This window comes from Xenia sp. Carnegie-2017, unplaced genomic scaffold (assembly GCF_021976095.1).
Source record: "Xenia sp. Carnegie-2017 unplaced genomic scaffold, XeniaSp_v1 HiC_scaffold_3, whole genome shotgun sequence".
Taxonomy (NCBI): Eukaryota; Metazoa; Cnidaria; class Anthozoa; order Malacalcyonacea; family Xeniidae; genus Xenia; species Xenia sp. Carnegie-2017.
Window position 1 is genome coordinate 5048218 of NW_025813493.1, and position 21815 is coordinate 5070032.

A 21815-nucleotide genomic window follows, 5' to 3' on the forward strand; every position below is an offset into this window, starting at 1 on the left:
TCAAGGTCTTTAATTCGTCAGACTTTCGAAGATCCGTCCCACAGTTAGCACAAAAATTACCCCTTGTATTTAGTGAACTCTGCATACTGTACAAAACATGGTGTTCAAGTTTACATTACCAACAGCCGGGGAAGATAATACGAACATATACATGAACGCTAAATGTAATAAATACCTCACGAATGTTCTGTATTTATCTTAATTTCTCGAAATAAAACAAAAATATAAGAATATGACAATATTCTGCACTTCGGCAACTTTGTAAATTCAGAACACATTTGGCTAGCAAATTAACCGGATATGAATTTTGCATATTATAATTTGTGTTTGTGTATTTGAATTTGGGTTTGTGTATTGCACCTCTGGGCCACCGTAAATTACTACTAGTAATACAGTATTTTGAGATAATAATGCGTAAAATGAAAGAAATGCCTTTACGTCGAACTTACGAAATTTTATTGCGTATGGTGATTGTTGTGCTGAACTGCTTTTGATATAAAGTTCAATCAACTGACTCAAGTAGAGAACAAAAAACATTGTAAAGTTATTCTAATGCAGTTTCAATAGTTTTCTTACTCCAAATCTTGTTTTTTAATCAAAGATGATTTCTCATTATGTTCTGAAATTGTTCAATTTACAAACTACTCAATTCTTATCCATTTCCACACTAAAACAAACAACTACACCAAATCACAGAAACTCTTACGATTTTCCATGTTGTATTTTGTATTTATAGTTCATCATTTTAAAATAAAGTAATTATAATTAGGATACTCACTGAAACAGCTGAGTACAATGAATTTTTGGTAATGAATTGTACAAATGTACCTTACTTTTGTAGCTCAAAGTAAAACATTACTTCTCTTCTAGACTTGTCAATGATATAATGATATTTTAATTGTAGGTTTTGGTTTATAAGATCACAGAGGAATATCTCCATAATTTCAGCTATTTGGGCTCTTTAATGTATATTACAACGGTTGCTGCCTTTCTGAGATATATTAAAATATTGCTGGCTTCCTGATGTATATTAAAGGCTGCTATCTTTTTGATATATATATTTCACTGGCAATACAATGCATAAAATTTGAACAAACAGGGCTGAGTCCCCTCCAACACACCTCTAAATGATCAATAAACAAAACAGAAGTTGCGTCATTCCTCAACCCAGATATTTCACTCTTTGCTAAGTTAAAGATTGGATCAAACTCATATCCTGTATAAAAGACTACAAACAGTAGCATTTATAGCAAACAGACTGTTTTTCAACAACAGAATTTTTTCATGTTATAGAAATAATATATTCATTTTAAAGAAATGCTTCACCAAAATTTTCAGCAGAATCCTTAACGAACTTAATTACAAATAAACTTTAATAATTTATAAAGTGTTAAAGGCGAAATAACTTCGTGCAGCGTAGATTGTTTTAAGAATGATCGACGACGAAATACAGCTTGTAATCAATTTTACTACATCAAAAGTATATACAGAAAATATAGCTATATTTGAAAATGATCCGTATCGAGTGCCACGTTTTAAAGGTTTCTTTGTAAGTCGTGCATACAAATAAATTATTAATTACTTAATTCAATTGAGTGCTGAGACAGAATATCAAAAGAAGGATACATATCACTTGTAGACAGGAATACAGTTGGGTTGAGTTTCAGGCATAAAAATTTATATAATTTGTAAATTTGTTATGTTACATACAACAAAATATCAAATAAGTAAACAACAGGATGTGTAATCAACTCATTCATAATCTCCACTCTATTGATAAAAGTATGAGCTGCAATGATGCCTTCAATTAAGAAAGCGCTAGAATTCTCGCCCCAATACAGTACATCCGGTCAAAAGGCCCGATAATTTATATCGTTACATCTATCTCCTCGTAAGGAACAAAACAAGGTTATAATTTGAAGGACCTAAGAGTAGTTTTCATAAAAATTGGTGATTACATGTAGAACGTTCTTCATAATGCACGTCCTATAGAAGATTTTCTTTTGACTGAGAGGTTTGATGTGTCCGTGTCTGGTCGTGCCTGATTGGTTTCTATACTGACATTTGTGGACGTGTCTTGCGTAGAGAACTTGGCTGCACCGGTTGCTAATTTGGGTCTTCGGACTCAGATTGCTCATTTTCTTCCTCAGTACAATCTGTATCAATCTTTCCCTTTCTTTAGTAAACGTCAGATGTCTTTTGTTCCATCTGCATATTTAGCCTTCCGAAATAACTTGGTACGACGTGGGTGCAAACTTCTGTTTACACACTTCTTTCCTTCATGTCCTGCACGTCTGGTCTGGTCGTATAAGTACTGTATGTCCTTGGTTGAGATCTATTAATGGCTTGCTGCCATGGTTGTAATATTTCGTTTGTTTTTTCTTTTGTTTGTCAACAATTGCTTGACTCGATGGGTTAATTTTGGCTTCAATAGTTTTGTTGGCGTAGGGAGAAGCGTTTTTGTTCACATAGCCTACTATATATGGACGTGGATAAATAGTCCAGTTTAGTTTACATATCAGTGGCTTAATTATCCTCTACCAAAAGCATAGTAAATAAAACAACATTACAACACCGAAACAAATTTATAAATGTTAAAGAAAGGTAATCACGTTGCTGAAACAGTTTATCGTTCTCTTAGTGGATTAAAGTCATCTCCGATTCGTTAGGAATGAAATGAGTAATTTAGAGCAAAAATCTTCAGCGTCGTTCTCGCTGACGAATTCGCGCTAAAAAGAAAAGCAATGATGCGCATGCGTATTAATTTTATATTGCAGTACCCAGCCATTGTACCCAGCATGCTCGCTCTGCAATCTTCATAAACGTTGTGAATATCAGTGGGACTAGTGTAGAAGATTCTCCCAGAACGTAACATTATGCAGCAGAGGAAAATATTTCAGTTTTAAAGAGGAAGGATTTGTCAATCACTTTCAAAATACAAATTCTTATTAAACGTCTAGCAAAATTGTCTTGTGGCTTACAAAGGCCAAGAGAATCGATACAATACTGGCATATTCAACCAATTCAAGTTAGATCATTGATGTCAGGTTCTCTAAAAGATCACGTTTTAAATAAGGCATGAACGTACATACATAAAGAAAAATACATGATGTAGACTAGTGAGAAATTAATCATTTTAAGAAATATACAACAACTGAAATCATTTCAACTAATATCTTCTAACGTATATTTTTATAAATGCCACGTTTGTGTTTTTACGTTTCCTTTGAAAATGAAGCATGAATTAATTATCAATTTCAATAGGTTGCTGAAACTAAAAATAAGCACATCAACACAAGCTACTTTTAGAAATGGATAATTTCGTTCAATTTGAGAGGTAGAAGTTTATAGCTACATACGTTGATGGTTGCTATGTTTCAAGTGATGTTTAGTTTTTTAGTTCTCAAGTTTTAGTCCAGCTTTTCATAATCCTTATTTATGTCTATTTAAATTCGATGTTTTTTGCCTAAGTATAAACAAAGAGAGATTAACAGTAGGATTACATGAGCATGCTGGCGATATGAACTGTAAATAAAGCATTTTTCTCATTTTGAACCACGTTCAAAAAAAAATGTCCTTCACATTCATTATTTTAAAGTAGAAGTTTCAAAAATTCATGTTGATAACGTTAATATGTACGTAATTGCTTTTGTTGTTCGTTATGACACAACAATTTCCTTCAAAGTGCGTGTAAAGTTGATATTAACAATAAAATTGCTGTTCGAGATAATAGAGTTATATTTATATAAATTTTATACTGCAGACAGCTGTGTGGAATTATTTCGAGTTTGGTTCAATATAGCTGCAACATAAATTGTTTTAAGAATGGTCAACGGCGAAATACAGCTTGTAATCAATTTTACTGCATCAAAAGTATGTACACAAAATATAGCTATATTTGAAAATGATCCGTATCAAGTGCCACGTTTTAAAGGTTTCTTTGTAAGTCGTGCATATTTTCAATTACTTAATTCAATTGAGTGCTTAGACAGAATATCAAAAGAAGGATACTTATCGCTTGTAGACAGGAATACACTTGGGTTGAGTTTTAGGCATAAAAATTTGTATAATTTGTAAATTTGTTATGTTTCATACATCAAAATATCAAATAAGTAAACAACAGGATGTGTAATCAACTCATTCATTATCTCCACTCAATTGATAAAAGTATGAGCTACAACGATGCCTTCAATTAAGAAGGCGCTAGAATTTTCGCCCCAATACAGTACATCCGGTCAAAAGGCCCGATAATTTATATCGTTACATCTATCTCTTCGTAAGGAACAAAACAAGGTTATAATTTGAAGGACCTAAGAGTAGTTTTCATAAAAATTGGTAATTACATGTAGAACTTTCTTCATAATGTACGTCTTATAGAAGATTGTCTTTTCACTGAGGGGTTTGATGTGTCGGTGTCTGGTGGTGCCTGATTGGTTTCTATACTGACATTTGTGGACGTGTCTTGCGTAGAGAACTTAACAGCAACGATTGCTCATCTGGGTCTTCGGACTCAGATTGTTCATTTTCTTCCTCAGTACAATCTGTATAAATCTTTCCCTTTCTTTAGTAAACGTCAGATGTCTTCTGTTCCGTCTGCATATTTAGCCTTCCGAAATAACTTGGTATGACGTGGGTGCAAACTTCTGGTTACACACTTCTTTCCTTCATGTCCTGCACGTCTGGTCTGGTCGTATAAGAACTGTATCTCCTAGGTTGAGATCTATTAATGGCTTGCTGCCATGGTTGTAATATTTCGTTTGTTTTTCTTTTGTTTGTCAACAATTTCTTGACTTGATGGGTTAATTTTGGCTTCAATAGTTTTGTTGCCGTAGGGAGAAGCGTTTTGTTCACATAGCCTACTATATATGGACGTGGATAAATAGTCCAGTTTAGTTTACATATCAGTGGCTTAATTATCCTCTACCAAAAGCATAGTAAATAAAACAACATTACAACACCGAAACAAATTTATAAATGTTAAAGAAAGGTAATCACGTTGCTGAAACAGTTTATCGTTCTCTTAGTGGATTAAAGTCATCTCCGATTCGTTAGGAATGAAATGAGTAATTTAGAGCAAAATCTTCAGCGTCGTTCTCGCTGACGAAACCGCGCTAAAAGAAAAGCAATGATGCGCATGCGTATTAATTTTATATTGCAGTACCCAGCCATTGTACCCAGCATGCTCGCTCTGCAATCTTCATAAACGTTGTGAATATCAGTGGGACTAGTGTAGAAGATTCTGCCAGAACGTAACATCATGCAGCTGAGGAAAATATCTCAGTTTTAAAGAAGAAGGATTTGTCAATCACTTTCAAAATACAAATTCTTATTAAACGTCTAGCAAAATTGTCGTGTGCTTACAAAGGCCAAGAGAATCGATACAATACTTGCATATTCAACCAATTCAAGTTAGATCATTGATGTCAGGTTCTCTAAAAGATCACGTTTTAAATAAGGCATGAACGTACATACATAAAGAAAAACACATGTTGTAGACTAGTGAGAAATTAACCATTTTAAAAAATATACAACAACTGAAATCATTTCAACTAATATCTTCTAACGTATATTTTATAAATGCCACGTTTGTGTTTTACGTTTCCTTTGAAAATAAAGCATGAATTAATTATCAATTTCAATAGGTTGCTGAAACTAAAAATAAGCACATCAACACAAGCTACTTTTAGAAATGGATAATTTCGTTCAATTTGAGAGGTAGAAGTTTATAGCTACATACCTTGATGGTTGCTATGTTTCAAGTGATGTTTAGTTTTTAGTTCTCAAGTTTTAGTCCAGCTTTTCATCATCCTTATTTATGTCTATTTAAATTCATGTTTTTGCCTGAGTATAAACACAGAGAGATTGACAGCAGGATTACATGAGCATGCTGGCGATATGAACTGTAAATAAACATTTTTCTCATTTTGAACCACGTTCAAAAAAATGTCCTTACATTCATTATTTTAAAGTAGAAGTTTCAAAATTCATGTTGATAACGTTAATATGTACGTAATTGCATGTGTTGTTCATTATGACACAACAATTTCCTTCAATGTGTGTGCAAAGTTGATATTCACAATAAAATTGCTGTTCGAGATAATAGAGTTATATTTATATGATTTTTATACTGGAGACAGCTGGGGGGAATTATTGCAAGTTTGGCTCAATATAGCTGCAACATAAATTGTTTTAAGAATGGTCAACGGCGAAATACAGCTTGTAATCAATTTTACTGCATCAAAAGTATGTACAAAAAATATAGCTATATTTGAAAATGATCCGTATCAAGTGCCACGTTTTAAAGGTTTCTTTGTAAGTCGTGCATATTTTCAATTACTTAATTCAATTGAGTGCTTAGACAGAATATCAAAAGAAGGATACATATCACTTGTAGACAGGAATACAGTTGGGTTGAGTTTTAGGCATAAAAATTTATATAATTTGTAAATTTGTTATGTTTCATACAACAAAATATCAAATAAGTAAACAACAGGATGTGTAATCAACTCATTCATAATCTCCACTCTATTGATAAAAGTATGAGCTGTAACGATGCCTTCAATTAAGAAGGCGCTAGAATTTTCGCCCCAATACAGTACATCCGGTCAAAAGGCCCGATAATTTATATCGTTACATCTATCTCCTCGTAAGGAACAAAACAAGGTTATAATTTGAAGGACCTAAGAGTAGTTTTCATAAAAATTGGTAATTACATGTAGAACGTTCTTCATAATGTACGTCCTATAGAAGATTTTCTTTTCACTGAGGGGTTTGATGTGTCGGTGTCTGGTGGTGCCTGATTGGTTTCTATACTGACATTTGTGGACGTGTCTTGCGTAGAGAACTTAACAGCAACGATTGCTCATCTGGGTCTTCGGACTCAGATTGTTCATTTTCTTCCTCAGTACAATCTGTATAAATCTTTCCCTTTCTTTAGTAAACGTCAGATGTCTTCTGTTCCGTCTGCATATTTAGCCTTCCGAAATAACTTGGTATGACGTGGGTGCAAACGTCTGGTTACACACTTCTTTCCTTCATGTCCTGCACGTCTGGTCTGGTCGTATAAGAACTGTATCTCCTAGGTTGAGATCTATTAATGGCTTGCTGCCATGGTTGTAATATTTCGTTTGTTTTTTCTTTTGTTTGTCAACAATTGCTTGACTTGATGGGTTAATTTTGGCTTCAATAGTTTTGTTGCCGTAGGGAGAAGCGTTTTTGTTCACATAGCCTACTATATATGGACGTGGATAAATAGTCCAGTTTAGTTTACATATCAGTGGCTTAATTATCCTCTACCAAAAGCATAGTAAATAAAACAACATTACAACACCGAATCAAATTTATAAATGTTAAAGAAAGGTAATCATGTTGCTGAAACAGTTTATCGTTCTCTTAGTGGATTAAAGTCATCTCCGATTCGTTAGGAATGAAATGAGTAATTTAGAGCAAAAATCTTCAGCGTCGTTCTGGCTGACGAAACCGCGCTAAAAAGAAAAGCAATGATGCGCATGCGTATTAATTTTATATTGCAATACCCAGCCATTGTACCCAGCATGCTCGATCTGCAATCATCATAAACGTTGTGAATATCAGTGGGACTAGTGTAGAAGATTCTGCAAGAACGTAACATCATGCAGCTGAGGAAAATATCTCAGTTTTAAAGAAGAAGGATTTTTCAATCACTTTCAAAATACAAATTCTTATTAAACGTCTAGCAAAATTGTCGTGTGGCTTACAAAGGCCAAGAGAATCGATACAATACTTGCATATTCAACCAATTCAAGTTAGATCATTGATGTCAGGTTCTCTAAAAGATCACGTTTTAAATAAGGCATGAACGTACATACATAAAGAAAAACACATGATGTAGACTAGTGAGAAATTGACCATTTTAAAAAATATACAACAACTGAAATCATTTCAACTAATATCTTCTAACGTATATATTTATAAATGCCACGTTTGTATTTTTACGTTTCCTTTGAAAATAAAGCATGAATTAATTATCAATTTCAATAGCTTGCTTTTCAATAAATTGTTTTAAGAATGGTAAACGGCGAAATACAGCTGTAATAAATTTTACTGCATCAAAAATATGTACACAAAATATAGCTATATTTGAAAATGATCCGTATCGAGTGCCACGTTTTAAAGGTTTCTTTGTAAGTCGTGTATGAATAAATTACTTAATTCAATTGAGTGCTGAGACTGAATGTGAAAACAAGAATACATATCACTTGTAGACAGGAATACAGTTGGGTTGAATTTTATGCATAGAAATTTATATAATTTGTAAATTTGTTATGTTTATACAACAAAATATGAAATAAGTAAACAACAGGATGTGTAATCAACTACAAATTTGACACATACAATGCAATATTTTCAGTTTAAATTTGTAGACAAACTGTTGTGTCTGTTGTTCCTTATAAATAGTAAAATTGATTTTCATACTAAAGACAACAGAAATTTTTCGTGCTAGTTGATTTACATCAAGGTTTGACTATATACAATAAAATGGTGGCGCAAAATTCGTCATTTAAACTTCGCATAGTCAAGCAGAACTTGTAATAGTGCAAATTCATTGGACGAAACTTCGAGCATAAAAAGACTACTGTCTAAATCTCAAATAATTAAACTCTTTTATTATCAGCTGAAACCATCCTATTCTTCATGAATACTTAACATGAAATTACGTGCATGCATCATCGATAGTTGGCAATAAATTATTGAAATACAGTCGACCCAATACATAAATAGAGCTTTCATGATCTTGTCCTCACTCCAAGCTTGTGGATATCAATCACATATCACAAAATGGCGAAATATATTTTGCGTTGGTCGTAATTTTTTATATTGGTGTTATTATTGAAGGGTAAGTCATCATATTTTAAGTTCAATTTTGTGATTTTTGAATAACTTTGTTGAACGCCGTCAATGTGTCTATGAGGTTTTACGGCGAATCTTAACGCGTAAATAAACATCAAGTCATTTTCAGTTAGCTGCACTATGTTAAGTCATCAATCTATTTACGAGTTTGTTTTAAAACAATTTCATTTTTGGCTATATTAAATCAATGATTAGAGGAATATTATGTCGTAATGGATATAGTAATAAACAAAGTGAATGTATTGATCTCATTTCCTTCATTATTTCCATAGAGCAGAATTTAACAAGTGAAAAAGAAATTAATTTCAAAGATAATTTTTCATCGCTCAACTTTGACATGAAACGCACTTTGAAAGTTGTTCAAAGAAATGTAACATTAAAGACTCAAATTGCATTAATAAAAGGGCAAATAAAGACACTGAAAAAATATCACAAAAATCTACAAACACAAAAAAAGCACCTTCAAGCATTTAAGATTGCGCTTCATTCCAAAATCAACAAGACACATGTACAAACGTACAAATTAGTAAAATTGCAAAAACAAATTAAGAAAATTGAAGTTAAAATGATTAATTTGTCATTACAAATGAAAACAATCGATGTGAAAGTAGCAACAATTCAAGCACAGCTAAAAACTAGAAAAACAACTGAAAACTCTTTACAAAGAAAATAAAAACTCACAGGAAAATCACTAAGAGGTAAGAATGATTTTGAGATAACAAGAGTGACATTTAACAACATATTATTTCATGGCAGAACTCTTTTATATTACCAGGGAAAGACTGTGCAGATCTTTACAAAAAGGTGAAAAAAGAACGGAGTTTATCAAATTAATCCTGATGGTCAGGGTTACTTTAAGGTTTTCTGTGATATGAAATCATCTAGTGGAGGTTGGACTGTGTTTCATTGACGTCAAGATGGAAGTGTAAACTTCTATCGAGGTTGGAAAGACTATAAACAAGGTTTTGGCGATCTGAAAGGCGAATTCTGGCTTGGATTGGATAAAATATACCGACTAACATCTGCAAGGAGAAATAAACTTCGTGTAGACCTGGGAGACTGGTCAGGAAACAAAAGATATGCTGAATATGATTATTTTGCTGTAAAGAATGAAAATAAAAATATCAATTAAGCATTGGTAAATATTCTGGTAAGTCAATAGGCAAATAAAAACAATCAAAGCACAAAGTTCAAATATTATATAGAATAAAGATTATATTAACATTAAATTAAAACGATTTGGATACGTTCGATTCTTTGTCTACAAAGATGAATAATCATTGATTACTCATCTAGACGTATAAAGCGTCTTGTGCTCGTCTTTACACTGAAGACGCATAACCAGACGAAAAAATTTTGCCCAAGTTCGTTCAGACGCATTATGCGTGTCTCGTATAAAAACGGCCAATGACAAGCTCGCGCCTGAATATCATGTAGGCAATTAAACACGACTAAATTGTAGATTGACGAAGTCCTTATTATAGTAAGCCTCAGGTAATCAATTGTAAATGCAAGTGTCAGTGCCTAAATGATATATACATTAAACTTGTTCTTGTGTTAATGCAAGTTCAAAAGAATTCTATAACTGCATTAAATGCGATTTTTGAAAGGTATTACTTTTCTTAGGAAATGCTGGAGATTCATTATCTTATCATAAAAGCATGGCGTTTTCAACAAAAGATTCAGATAATGATAATCGTTTTGGAAATTGTGCCACAACCTTCAATGGTGCTTGGTGGTATAAGAGTTGTTATGTTTCCAACCTGAATGGACACTACTATAGTGGCAACCAAAACAATGTCAAAGGTGTGACTTGGCAACGATGGAAAGTTAATAAATCCTTAAAGTTCACTGAGATGAAAATAAAACCATAAAGAATTTCCAAAGACTGTGATGTTATAAATTTGATCATTATTTCTAATGAAACTTTCAACATATAGTAAAAACATTTTAGCTTTTATTTCTTTTAAAAGAACCTTTATAATCATTATCATTTAAAAAAGCATTGAAAAATTGTTAAAAATGCTATGGTGAAATAATATTTTCCCTAAAAATTAGAGCTGATTTAGGTAATTATATGATTCTAATGTTACGTCTTCACTCATTTCTTTAATGATATGCTGCGCTGTAAGTAGCTAATTCTATCTTTTCGACACGTTCCACGCAATCTTGGTGTATCATGCATTTCATGCAATTATCCTACATCATTATTCACTATGTAAGCAATGTCACTTTTGATTGGTAAACTACCTGCAAATAATTCTAGATATCTGTAGGTATGACGTCTATTTACATATAACAGTTTGTCATTAAAAGCCGGTTTTGAAAAAAATTCAAATCATCACCCGTGTCGCATGTTCTCAATCGTCTAAAGCAAGACTTCTCAAATTGAGAACGTCGCATGTATGTGATGTAGGAGATCCTCTAAGCGTTCTTGTTGACGCCATATTTAATTTATATATGCACCAATTTATATATCATCAACACACGACATGCACACGACACACGTGTACCATATCTAGATGGCGGCAACTGGAATACAGTATGAAGTATTAATTGACTTGCAAAAAGCTATCTTGAAGTCTTATTACGATCAGGGAATGAATACAACGGCAAAGGAGAAACATGAAACAATACAAAAGGCAGCTGATGAGGCAGGGACTACATTCGAAAAAGTTAAAGCGAGTGAGTATTTCTACCTACTTTTTACTTGGAAGGGCAGGCTACTGCAGTACTCTCAGAATTGTGCGCACTAAAATGTCGTATCCAAATCTGTGACCAAAACCTATTTCTAGTTTGAAGTATTAGCATACATATATTTTTGTTAAAGGTATTGTTGCCAATGAAGTGCCAGGCGGGAAGCGGATTCTCAATATAAATATTAGAGCCCAACAAATAATTTTAAAAATCGTCATAAACAATTTGGTTTTATGAACGGTACGGAAATTTGTCATAATGCAGTAAATGTAGTATTTGCCTAACATTTCCTATATAGGTGGAGGTTTGCACGTAAATATTTCTCAAGATAGTTTCTGACTTTTCTTAATACCTTATATGACAGATTAATAAAACACACTCAAGATCCTTTGCATGGTTACTACTGCGGATGGGATTTACTTTATAGTGATTTGATTCTATAAAATTTAAACACAAAATCCTTCTTGTAAACTTATAAGAAATCTTCGCAAAGTGTTACGTTGCTTTTACGTTTGTTCACAATGATAGTTCTCATTATGTACAAGTTTGATACATACGCATAAGACATTATTGCTGACTTACATCTGTTCTGAACAAATCCACATGGAAAGAACTTAGTGCAAAAGATCATGCATTTACACAAATGTTTGTAAAGAAATAACGCACTCTTTCTGCAAAAAGTTGATGAAGTGGTGGTGCACATTTCTAACATTTTTCGATGTAGAATGTTCCTTATAAGATATGGTATTTTAAAATTACAAATGGTGTTTAGGATACAATACCACGGTACGACAATACAACAAAGAAAAAGCCAAATTCAGTCACGTGATGTAAATCTAACGGTAAACAACACTATTTAACTGTTCATCTACTTACGAGATAACCAAAATTGATCGAGGATTTAAAACTTTGAAGAATTGAAAACATCGCCCAAAAAAAATAAGAAAGAAGAGACAATCTATAGAAGAAAAGGAAAACAAAGCTGAATGATGTTATTACAAAAAAAATTTAAAACATACGTAAAATTAAAACATTTATTCGCAGAAAGACAAAACCGACACCAATATGTAAGCACTTGCGTACAATGGCTAAAAGAGTACACGAATAGGCAATGTAATAAAAAAGACAATTGCTTTCAAAAGTTATGTATCAATTGCATGAGTTATAACTTGACAAGCCCTATGTATACTTAAAACTGACCTAAATGATGTCAGTAAACTCTAAACTGACTTAACTGAACCTTAAATAAACGAGAACTACGTCAGTGAATCAGTCAAGACATACGTATCCATAGAAACCAAAAAAAATATTATAAAAAATTATCTAGCGGTATATTAATATAAGAGGACGATTGTTATAAAATTTACCTGTCAGCTTCGTCAATAAGTTTTTCAATCTCGTCTAACGTGATTTCATTCGTTTCATTATAAGCTTGTAAATACGTACGGAAGAAAAATGCCTAAAATATCGAAGAGTTTAGGTGATATAAAAGCAACAAGCCTTCGGGACGATTTCAAGGCCGATAAAAAGCAGCTATTGTGTAAATTTTTATAAGATTGTTAAAAACACAAATATTTGCGTGATTTTCGACCTGGAATACATAATACCTCCGGCAGCTAAACACCGAGGAAAAACTATAAGGCAAAACACCGAGGGAAAAAGCTATACGGCAAAATACCGAGGGAAAAAGCTATACGGCAAAACACCGAGGGAAAAAACTATACGGTAAAACACCGAGGGAAAAAGCTATACGGTAAAACACCGAGGGAAAAGCTATACGGTAAAACACCGAGGGAAAAAGCTATACGGTAAAACACCGAGGGAAAAAGCTATACGGCAAAATACCGAGGGAAAAGCTATACGGCAAAACACCGAGGGAAAAGCTATACGGTAAAACACCGAGGGAAAAGCTATACAAAACACCGAGGGAAAAAGCTATACGGTAAAACACCGAGGGAAAAAGCTATATGGCAAACGCTGTATAAACGCTATAATATATTTTTGCACTCAAACGTTGTTAAAAAATCCTGTACATCTTCATCATTAACTGCAAGAGAATGAGAAAGTACATTTTCAACCACACTAGACTCAGTGGTCGAAATGTACTTCATAAAAGAACTCACGTACATATCTTCTGAGACATAATCTTCGCCAAAATGACAGGAGCACAAGAAAACACGAGAAATTTTGATTCAAAAATAGCGCTCTTAAATGTAACCTTTCACATGAATTCTAGCAATCGATTGCCACTTCTCCCGCGAAACGTCATGACGAATCACTGGACTCGTTCATCCTCGCCTAACATGAAACTATTTCATTCCAAAACAGAGAAAATGTATCCCTGACAACGCCGACTGCTTCGCCCTTTTCCTCAACACCTCTGGAATCAATCATCTGGACATCCACACACTTCTTTAAAATGTCATCTTTTTCAAAATAGTGCAACAAGTCAGCTTTCACATTACAACGATGAATAAGCAACACTTCTCGCTCCATAACCTCATTTGCCATACTTTCTGGGACAAAAGTAGCCCTTCAGAACTTTTACCTGTAATGTACAACACTTAATATAGTAAAGATGGGTGAAAAGCCACAACATTTCTGACTGTTCTATTTTCAAATTCGATTCATCCACTTTCTTTGAATGAATTCCAATGGTATTTTGCACCATCATCACAATACCCACTCATCATTTCAAGAAATATTAGTTGAACATCAAATTAGTGGATATTTTTCTTCTATACTTTGTAACTAGAACATATTTTTCATAAAAAGACTGACAAGAACAAGTAGACTATATAGTACTCACAAACCTTGGGAAGTATTCATCTCAAAAGCATCAAAATTTTGGAGGTTCTCTAGTGCATGTGGTGTTAAAGTTGCATCATCAATAGATGACAGTCCAACCAAAGTTGTGGAATGTGATTCTTTTCCAAGCTGTGGTTCTGTGTACAATGATTTCATTTTGAGTCTTTGTTAGTCTGATTTCTTCCAAATCTAATTGTTCTTCCACAACATCATCAACTATTTCATTAGCAACTACAAAACAAATATTTGTATTTTTATCAAATATGTAACTTATTTAGATAAAGATTGTTGCATAACACACTTTTGCTGATTTCCTTATGCACTCATATTGGAATTCTCAAGTATAACATCAGAATGAATGTTGTCTTTACAGTATTAATGTGTAATATTTAATATTAGCTCCTTATAAAGTAAGTGTTTAATTTTATTTGTATCATGATAGTTTCATAAAATTAACCAAATGGTGCAAAATTATTATATACTTGACCTTATAGAATTACTTTGATTACTAAATGCTCATAATTAGGTGTTAATCAACATTAATAAATTGCCTACACATTAACAAAGTGTTTTTAAGAATTAATAGAAAACCTCCTCACTTTCATAATCCAAAGTCTTGCAAAGATACAAATTGACACTACTGCATGGCCTGCCAAGGGACTCCTTGTACTTTTCTACAGAAAATATTTCTGTTGTGCCTGGTAAATATAAAACTCCATATCTGGGTACAACAAAACCCATTTGGAACTTTCATCATGGAGTTGCTTATTGTGAGCCAGTTGCTTCTCCACCATAGCAGGTTTTATGACAACATGAGAATCACATTTTTTTTACATCAATAGGAAAAAGTTAGCCTTGCTTAATTGTCAAATGATCCCCATCCAGCTCAATAATTCCAATGTTTATCTGGGGTGGAAAAAATATCCAGTTACAAGGTGTTCATGACCTGCCATCACAAAATGGTTGATGAAGAATGAAAAATAATTAGACGTTTTAATGGAAAATACTATTCCATCCTTCTCCATGAAAACCTGAGCCTGATTTTTAAAGCATGCAACAAAAGTATTATTGTGTTGATTGGAATGACTGCAAAAGAAAAAACAAATTTCGTATAGCAGCATTTTATATTTCAGCTTAAATAGGTGGGAATTACATAACTAATATCTACATAAAAACAAGCATTGAATATAATTATTCACTACCATCACCCATCCTTCAAATAATTATTGACATGACCTATTTGCAGAGGTAGTAATAATCACAAACCTTGACAGTCTCATTCTTCCTCCTCTTTTTCGTGGAGGCAAAACGATCTTGACGCTTCCTTGTCTCAACAGTGGCAAATGAAATATCTGCCAAATACTCTTTAAAAGTCAAAGGTTTTGTGGCACGAGGATCAGTAGAAGGCCCAGCTGATGTTGATGGATCACTATTCCGCAAGGTCTTTGACTCGTCAGACTTTCGAAGATCCATCCCACAGTTAGCACAAAAATTACCCCTTGTATTTAGTGAACTCTGCATACTGTACAAAACATGATGTTCAAGTTCACATTACCAACAGCCGGGAAAGATAATACGAACATATACATGAACGCTAAATGTAATAAATACTTCACGAATGTTTTTGTATTTATCTTACTTTCTCGAAATAAAACGAAAATATAAGAATATGACAAAATTCTGCACTTTGGCAACTTTGTAAATTCAGAACACATTTGGCTGGCAAATTAACCGGATATGAATTTTGCATATTAAAATTTGTGTTCGTGTACAGAGTCCTTAAGTGGTGACGTCACGTTTCAATGGTGTTAAAAATCTCAGTTCCAAACAAGCGCCCATTCGATTCAAAATGGAGACATTATCCATCGCTTCGCTTTTTTCTTTCTTCTCAGAAGAAAAGAAATATGTAAAAAAGGGGGAAAACCACTTTAAGTCAGATCACATTGAAGCATTTACTTACCAGCAGAGTGTTTTACGAGGAGAAGTACACGCAAGAATGAAACAAAAGGTTTATAAAGTGACGGTGAATGTCAAATGTCAAGATTAAGTTTTAGACTGTTTTTGTTGCCCAAATGAACACGAGGGCGTGATTTTCTCTGGTAGTGAAATGAAAAAAGGCTTGTTAATAAACGATTTGTTTTAAAAATAATGATACTCGTCGGTTTTCAGTCCTCAAATTGACCTACCACTACTAGTTTGGTGTGAGGGAGTTGGGGTAACGGGCTATACACATATTTGCATTTTTATTAATATACACAAGGATAACATGGTATTTAAAAGACATGGAAAAATGGTACATCATTTAATGTTGTTTTCTTGGGGGGGAGGGAAACTCCCTTATAAAAGTGACGGGATGCTAATGGGAAATGTTCAGAAAGACTCCTTAAGGGTAACTGTGGGCAGTACTTGCTTTTATTTTTATCTCCAAAAAGACATCCATTGTAAAACATATGTCAAAACTTTTTTTAACTTCTGTTCTCCTAAACATGATAAAAGAATTCTCGCAGTGATGTAATTTGACACCCTATGTACACCCAGGCTGTACCAGATGATAAATATTGTAATTCCTAGGAGGTAAAATCATCCCTTTACTGTTATATTAGAATGCTACCCTCTAGCTGTATTTTCTTCTAAGTAAGCCTCAGTCTACAAATTATTTTATTTCTATTTGAACAACAATAATTATTAAAAAACTGTCCAATGTAGTCTTCAAGCATAAAACTACTCAAAAACCATATCTTCGCATCCCTCTTTGATGAAAGGAAATTGCAAATTTACAAGTGCCGCCCATAACTGAAACAAAATGTCAGCATAGCAGCACAAATACGAAGGAATGATGCCTAAGTCTTTCAGCCTAGCATTGGCTCTTTTGACATGAATCCGTGCTTTAGCTATAGCGTTTGTTTTCTTGACCTCACTCTCTGTACAACATCCTGGATAAGGAAACCCTTGTCCGCCAGAATCATATCTCCAGCTGTCAAGTGATTAAGGAGTCCAGACTGTTGCACAATGGCCTTGTCTGAAATAGAACCTGGATACAGCCGACTGACATTAGTAATGACTCCATTTGGTGCAACACCAACTATTACCTTAAAGGAATTCATTCCTCTGTATGATGAATAAGTGGCATTTTGCTGACTCATCAATCCCAGTGCAGCAACCTCAATATCTGTGCAGTCTATAACAATCCGACAGGATTCAAATTGCCTGAAAGAGGAGGGTGCAGAGATCTTGTTTTTTTCCAGGGATGAAATCGACGTCATTAGGTCATCAAACAAAATTTCATGCAAAACATGAGTGAATGCTATCACAATGATAGAAATTGTAGCCACACTACAATGAAACAATTGGGCTAGTTGTAGCTGTGTGTAGTTCTGTCGTACTTTCATTAAAGTGATAAAAATTTGATCCTCAAAATTGATGGATTATACCTTCCAAAACACTAAGATTTAAGGTTTTGGCTACAGAAAATACAAAGCGACCGTTAAAAAGACAACTAGCTGAAGCTTCTATAATTCAGTATTCGATGATTCTCCCTCATGTCCTGACGTCAACTCTTCACCTGAATAGAGTCCGTAAATCTCACTTAAAATCACGTAATTCATCAAATTTTCACAAATTAAGGAATTCATTTTGAATATCAGTCCATACCTTATGAGTCAAACCCATCTCTTGTACTCGTCGTTCTGCTTTGTAGCGCTTGGAAAAGAGAAGAACTTGCAAGTGTTGCCCTCCGACGAATGGCCACATGTAGGAGCAAAACAGTAAACCATTTTGCCCGTTTGACCCGCGTCCTTTACACTTCTTCAACAAAAGTTGATCCTTTGGATGACCCTTTAACCTTTCCTGTTTTTTTTTTATTGTCTTTTGTGGGATTACACTGGATAATTAAAGCTTTAGACATTCAAAACAAAGGAAGCTTGTCCAAAGCGCTCGCATAAGATATTTTGCTTAGAACTGCATTTTTTAGCGCCATGCCAACGAGACGTCACACTTAAGGACTCCATTTGAAATTGTGTTTGCATATTATAATTTTCTTTGTATGTTTGAATTTGTGTTTGTGTATTGCACCTCTGGGCCAACGCAAATTACTGCTAGTAATACAGTATTCTGAGATAATGATGCGTAAAATGAAAGAAATGCCTTTACGTCAAACTTACGAAATTTGATTGCGTATGGTGATTGTTTTGCTGAACTGCTTTTGATATAAGGTTCAATCAACTGACTCAAGTAGAGAACCATTTTTGGAACAAATAACATTGTAAAGTTCGTGCTAATGGAGTTTCAATAGTTTTCTTAACTATATATAAACTATATACTTAGTTAAATTGAGTGCTGAGACAGAATATCAAAAGAAGGATACATATCACTTGTAGACAGGAATACAGTTTGGTTGAGTTTTAGGCATAAAAATTTATATAATCTGTAAATTTGTTATGTTTAATACAACAAAATATCAAATAAGTAAGCAACAGGATGTGCAATCAACTCATTCATTATCTCCACTCTATAGATAAAAGTATGGGCTGCAACGATGCCTTCAATTAAGAAGGCGCTAGAATTCTCGCCCCAATACAGTACATCCTGTCAAAAGGCCCGATAATTTATATCGTTACATCAATCTCCTCGTAAGGAACAAAACAAGGTTATAATTTGAAGGACCTAAGAGTAGTTTTCATGAAAATTGGTAATTACATGTAGAACGTTCTTCATAATGTACGTCTTATAGAAGATTTTCTTTTCACTGAGGGTTTGATGTGTCGGTGTCTGGTCGTGCCTGATTGGTTTCTATACTGACATTTGTGGACGTGTCTTGCGTAGAGAATTTAACAGCAACGATTGCTCATTTGGGTCTTCGGACTCTGATTGTTCATTTTCTTCCTCAGTACAATCTGTATCAATCTTTCCCTTTCTTTAGTAAACGTCAGATGTCTTTTGTTCCGTCTGCATATTTAGCCTTCCGAAATAACTTGGTACGACGTGGGTGCAAACTTCTGGATGCACACTTCTTTCCTTCATGTCCTGCACGTCTGGTCTGGTCGTATAAGTACTGTATCTCCTAGGTTGAGATCTATTAATGGCTTGCTGCCATGGTTGTAATATTTCGTTTGTTTTTTCTTTTGTTTGTCAACAATTGCTTGACTCGATGGGTTAATTTTGGCTTCAATAGTTTTGTTGCCGTAGGGAGAAGCGTTTTTGTTCACATAGCCTACTATATATGGACGCGGATAAATAGTCCAGTTTAGTTTACATATCAGTGGCCTAATTATCCTCTACCAAAAGCATAGTAAATAAAACAACATTACCACACCGAATCAAATTTATTAATGTTAAAGAAAGGTAATCACGTTGCTGAAACAGTTTATCGTTCTCTTAGTGGATTAAAGTCATCTCCGATTCGTTAGGAATGAAATGAGTAATTTAGAGCAAAAATCTTCAGCGTCGTTCTGGCTGACGAAACCGCGCTAAAAAGAAAAGCAATGATGCGCATGCGTATTAATTTTATATTGCAATACCCAGCCATTGTACCCAGCATGCTCGATCTGCAATCATCATAAACGTTGTGAATATCAGTGGGACTAGTGTAGAAGATTCTGCAAGAACGTAACATCATGCAGCTGAGGAAAATATCTCAGTTTTAAAGAAGAAGGATTTTCAATCACTTTCAAAATACAAATTCTTATTAAACGTCTAGCAAAATTGTCGTGTGGCTTACAAAGGCCAAGAGAATCGATACAATACTTGCATATTCAACCAATTCAAGTTAGATCATTGATGTCAGGTTCTCTAAAAGATCACGTTTTAAATAAGGCATGAACGTACATACATAAAGAAAAACACATGATGTAGACTAGTGAGAAATTGACCATTTTAAAAAATATACAACAACTGAAATCATTTCAACTAATATCTTCTAACGTATATATTTATAAATGCCACGTTTGTATTTTACGTTTCCTTTGAAAATAAAGCATGAATTAATTATCAATTTCAATAGCTTGCTTTTCAATAAATTGTTTTAAGAATGGTAAACGGCGAAATACAGCTGTAATAAATTTTACTGCATCAAAAATATGTACACAAAATATAGCTATATTTGAAAATGATCCGTATCGAGTGCCACGTTTTAAAGGTTTCTTTGTAAGTCGTGTATGAATAAATTACTTAATTCAATTGAGTGCTGAGACTGAATGTGAAAACAAGAATACATATCACTTGTAGACAGGAATACAGTTGGGTTGAATTTTATGCATAGAAATTTATATAATTTGTAAATTTGTTATGTTTATACAACAAAATATGAAATAAGTAAACAACAGGATGTGTAATCAACTACAAATTTGACACATACAATGCAATATTTTCAGTTTAAATTTGTAGACAAACTGTTGTGTCTGTTGTTCCTTATAAATAGTAAAATTGATTTTCATACTAAAGACAACAGAAATTTTTTCGTGCTAGTTGATTTACATCAAGGTTTGACTATATACAATAAAATGGTGGCGCAAAATTCGTCATTTAAACTTCGCATAGTCAAGCAGAACTTGTAATAGTGCAAATTCATTGGACGAAACTTCGAGCATAAAAAGACTACTGTCTAAATCTCAAATAATTAAACTCTTTTATTATCAGCTGAAACCATCCTATTCTTCATGAATACTCAACATGAAATTACGTGCATGCATCATCGATAGTTGGCAATAAATTATTGAAATACAGTCGACCCAATACATAAATAGAGCTTTTGTGATCTTATCCTCACTCCAAGCTTGTGGATATCAATCACGTATCACAAAATGGCGAAATATATTTTTGCGTTGGTCGTAATTTTTTATATTGGTGTTATTATTGAAGGGTAAGTCATCATATTTTAAGTTCAATTTTGTGATTTTTGAATAACTTTGTTGAACGCCGTCAATGTGTCTATGAGGTTTTACGGCGAATCTTAACGCGTAAATAAACATCAAGTCATTTTCAGTTAGCTGCACTATGTTAAGTCATCAATCTATTTTCGAGTTTGTTTTAAAACAATTTCATTTTTTGGCTATATTAAATCAATGATTGGAGGAATATTATGTCGTAATGGATATAGTAATAAACAAAGTGAATGTATTGATATCATTTCCTTCATTATTTCCATAGAGCGAATTTAACAAGTGAAAAAGAAATTAATTTCAAAGATAATTTTTCATCGCTCAACTTTGACATGAAACGCACTTTGAAAGTTGTTCAAAGAAATGTAACATTAAAGACTCAAATTGCATTAATAAAAGGGCAAATAAAGACACTGAAAAATATCACAAAATCTACAAACACAAAAAGCACCTTCAAGCATTTAAGATTGCGCTTCATTCCAAAATCAACAAGACACATGTACAAACGTACAAATTAGTAAAATTGCAAAACAAATTAAGAACATT

At 33.5% G+C, this 21815-nt stretch overlaps 2 protein-coding genes and 3 long non-coding RNA genes across 7 annotated transcripts in view; 2 read left to right on the forward strand and 3 right to left on the reverse strand.

The window, feature by feature from the left end:
• The window catches only part of LOC124454829, a 48663-nt gene that overhangs the window by 2826 nt on the left and 24022 nt on the right, over nt 1-21815 (reverse strand). Inside the window, exons 1-4 of one of the 3 annotated variants that reach the window (XR_006951613.1) lie at nt 15661-16034; nt 14994-15300; nt 14400-14625; nt 14118-14134 (exon numbers count right to left, since the gene is read on the reverse strand). The exons of 1 other annotated variant lie outside the window; for it this stretch is intronic. The gene's annotated coding sequence lies outside the window, so the exon portion shown is untranslated. Of the gene's footprint in view, nt 1-14117; nt 14135-14399; nt 14626-14993; nt 15301-15660; nt 16035-21815 lie in introns of those variants that run through there. One more of the 3 variants, XR_006951610.1, reaches the window with a different exon arrangement.
• LOC124454832 lies at nt 9703-12538 on the reverse strand. The gene is made up of 3 exons (XR_006951616.1): nt 12463-12538; nt 11939-12023; nt 9703-9911 (listed from the first exon to the last, which is right to left on the reverse strand). It is a non-coding gene; the product is annotated as an uncharacterized LOC124454832 (long non-coding RNA).
• LOC124454836 lies at nt 9985-10981 on the forward strand. Its single transcript, XR_006951620.1, has 2 exons — nt 9985-10039; nt 10516-10981. It is a non-coding gene; the product is annotated as an uncharacterized LOC124454836 (long non-coding RNA).
• Nucleotides 17042-17863, reverse strand: LOC124454825. Its single transcript, XM_047005580.1, is given in 2 exon segments — nt 17042-17321; nt 17324-17863. Coding segments are annotated over 2 exon segments (666 nt in total). The 5' UTR covers nt 17784-17863; the 3' UTR covers nt 17042-17115.
• LOC124454831 lies at nt 21162-21662 on the forward strand. Its single transcript, XR_006951615.1, has 2 exons — nt 21162-21250; nt 21538-21662. It is a non-coding gene; the product is annotated as an uncharacterized LOC124454831 (long non-coding RNA).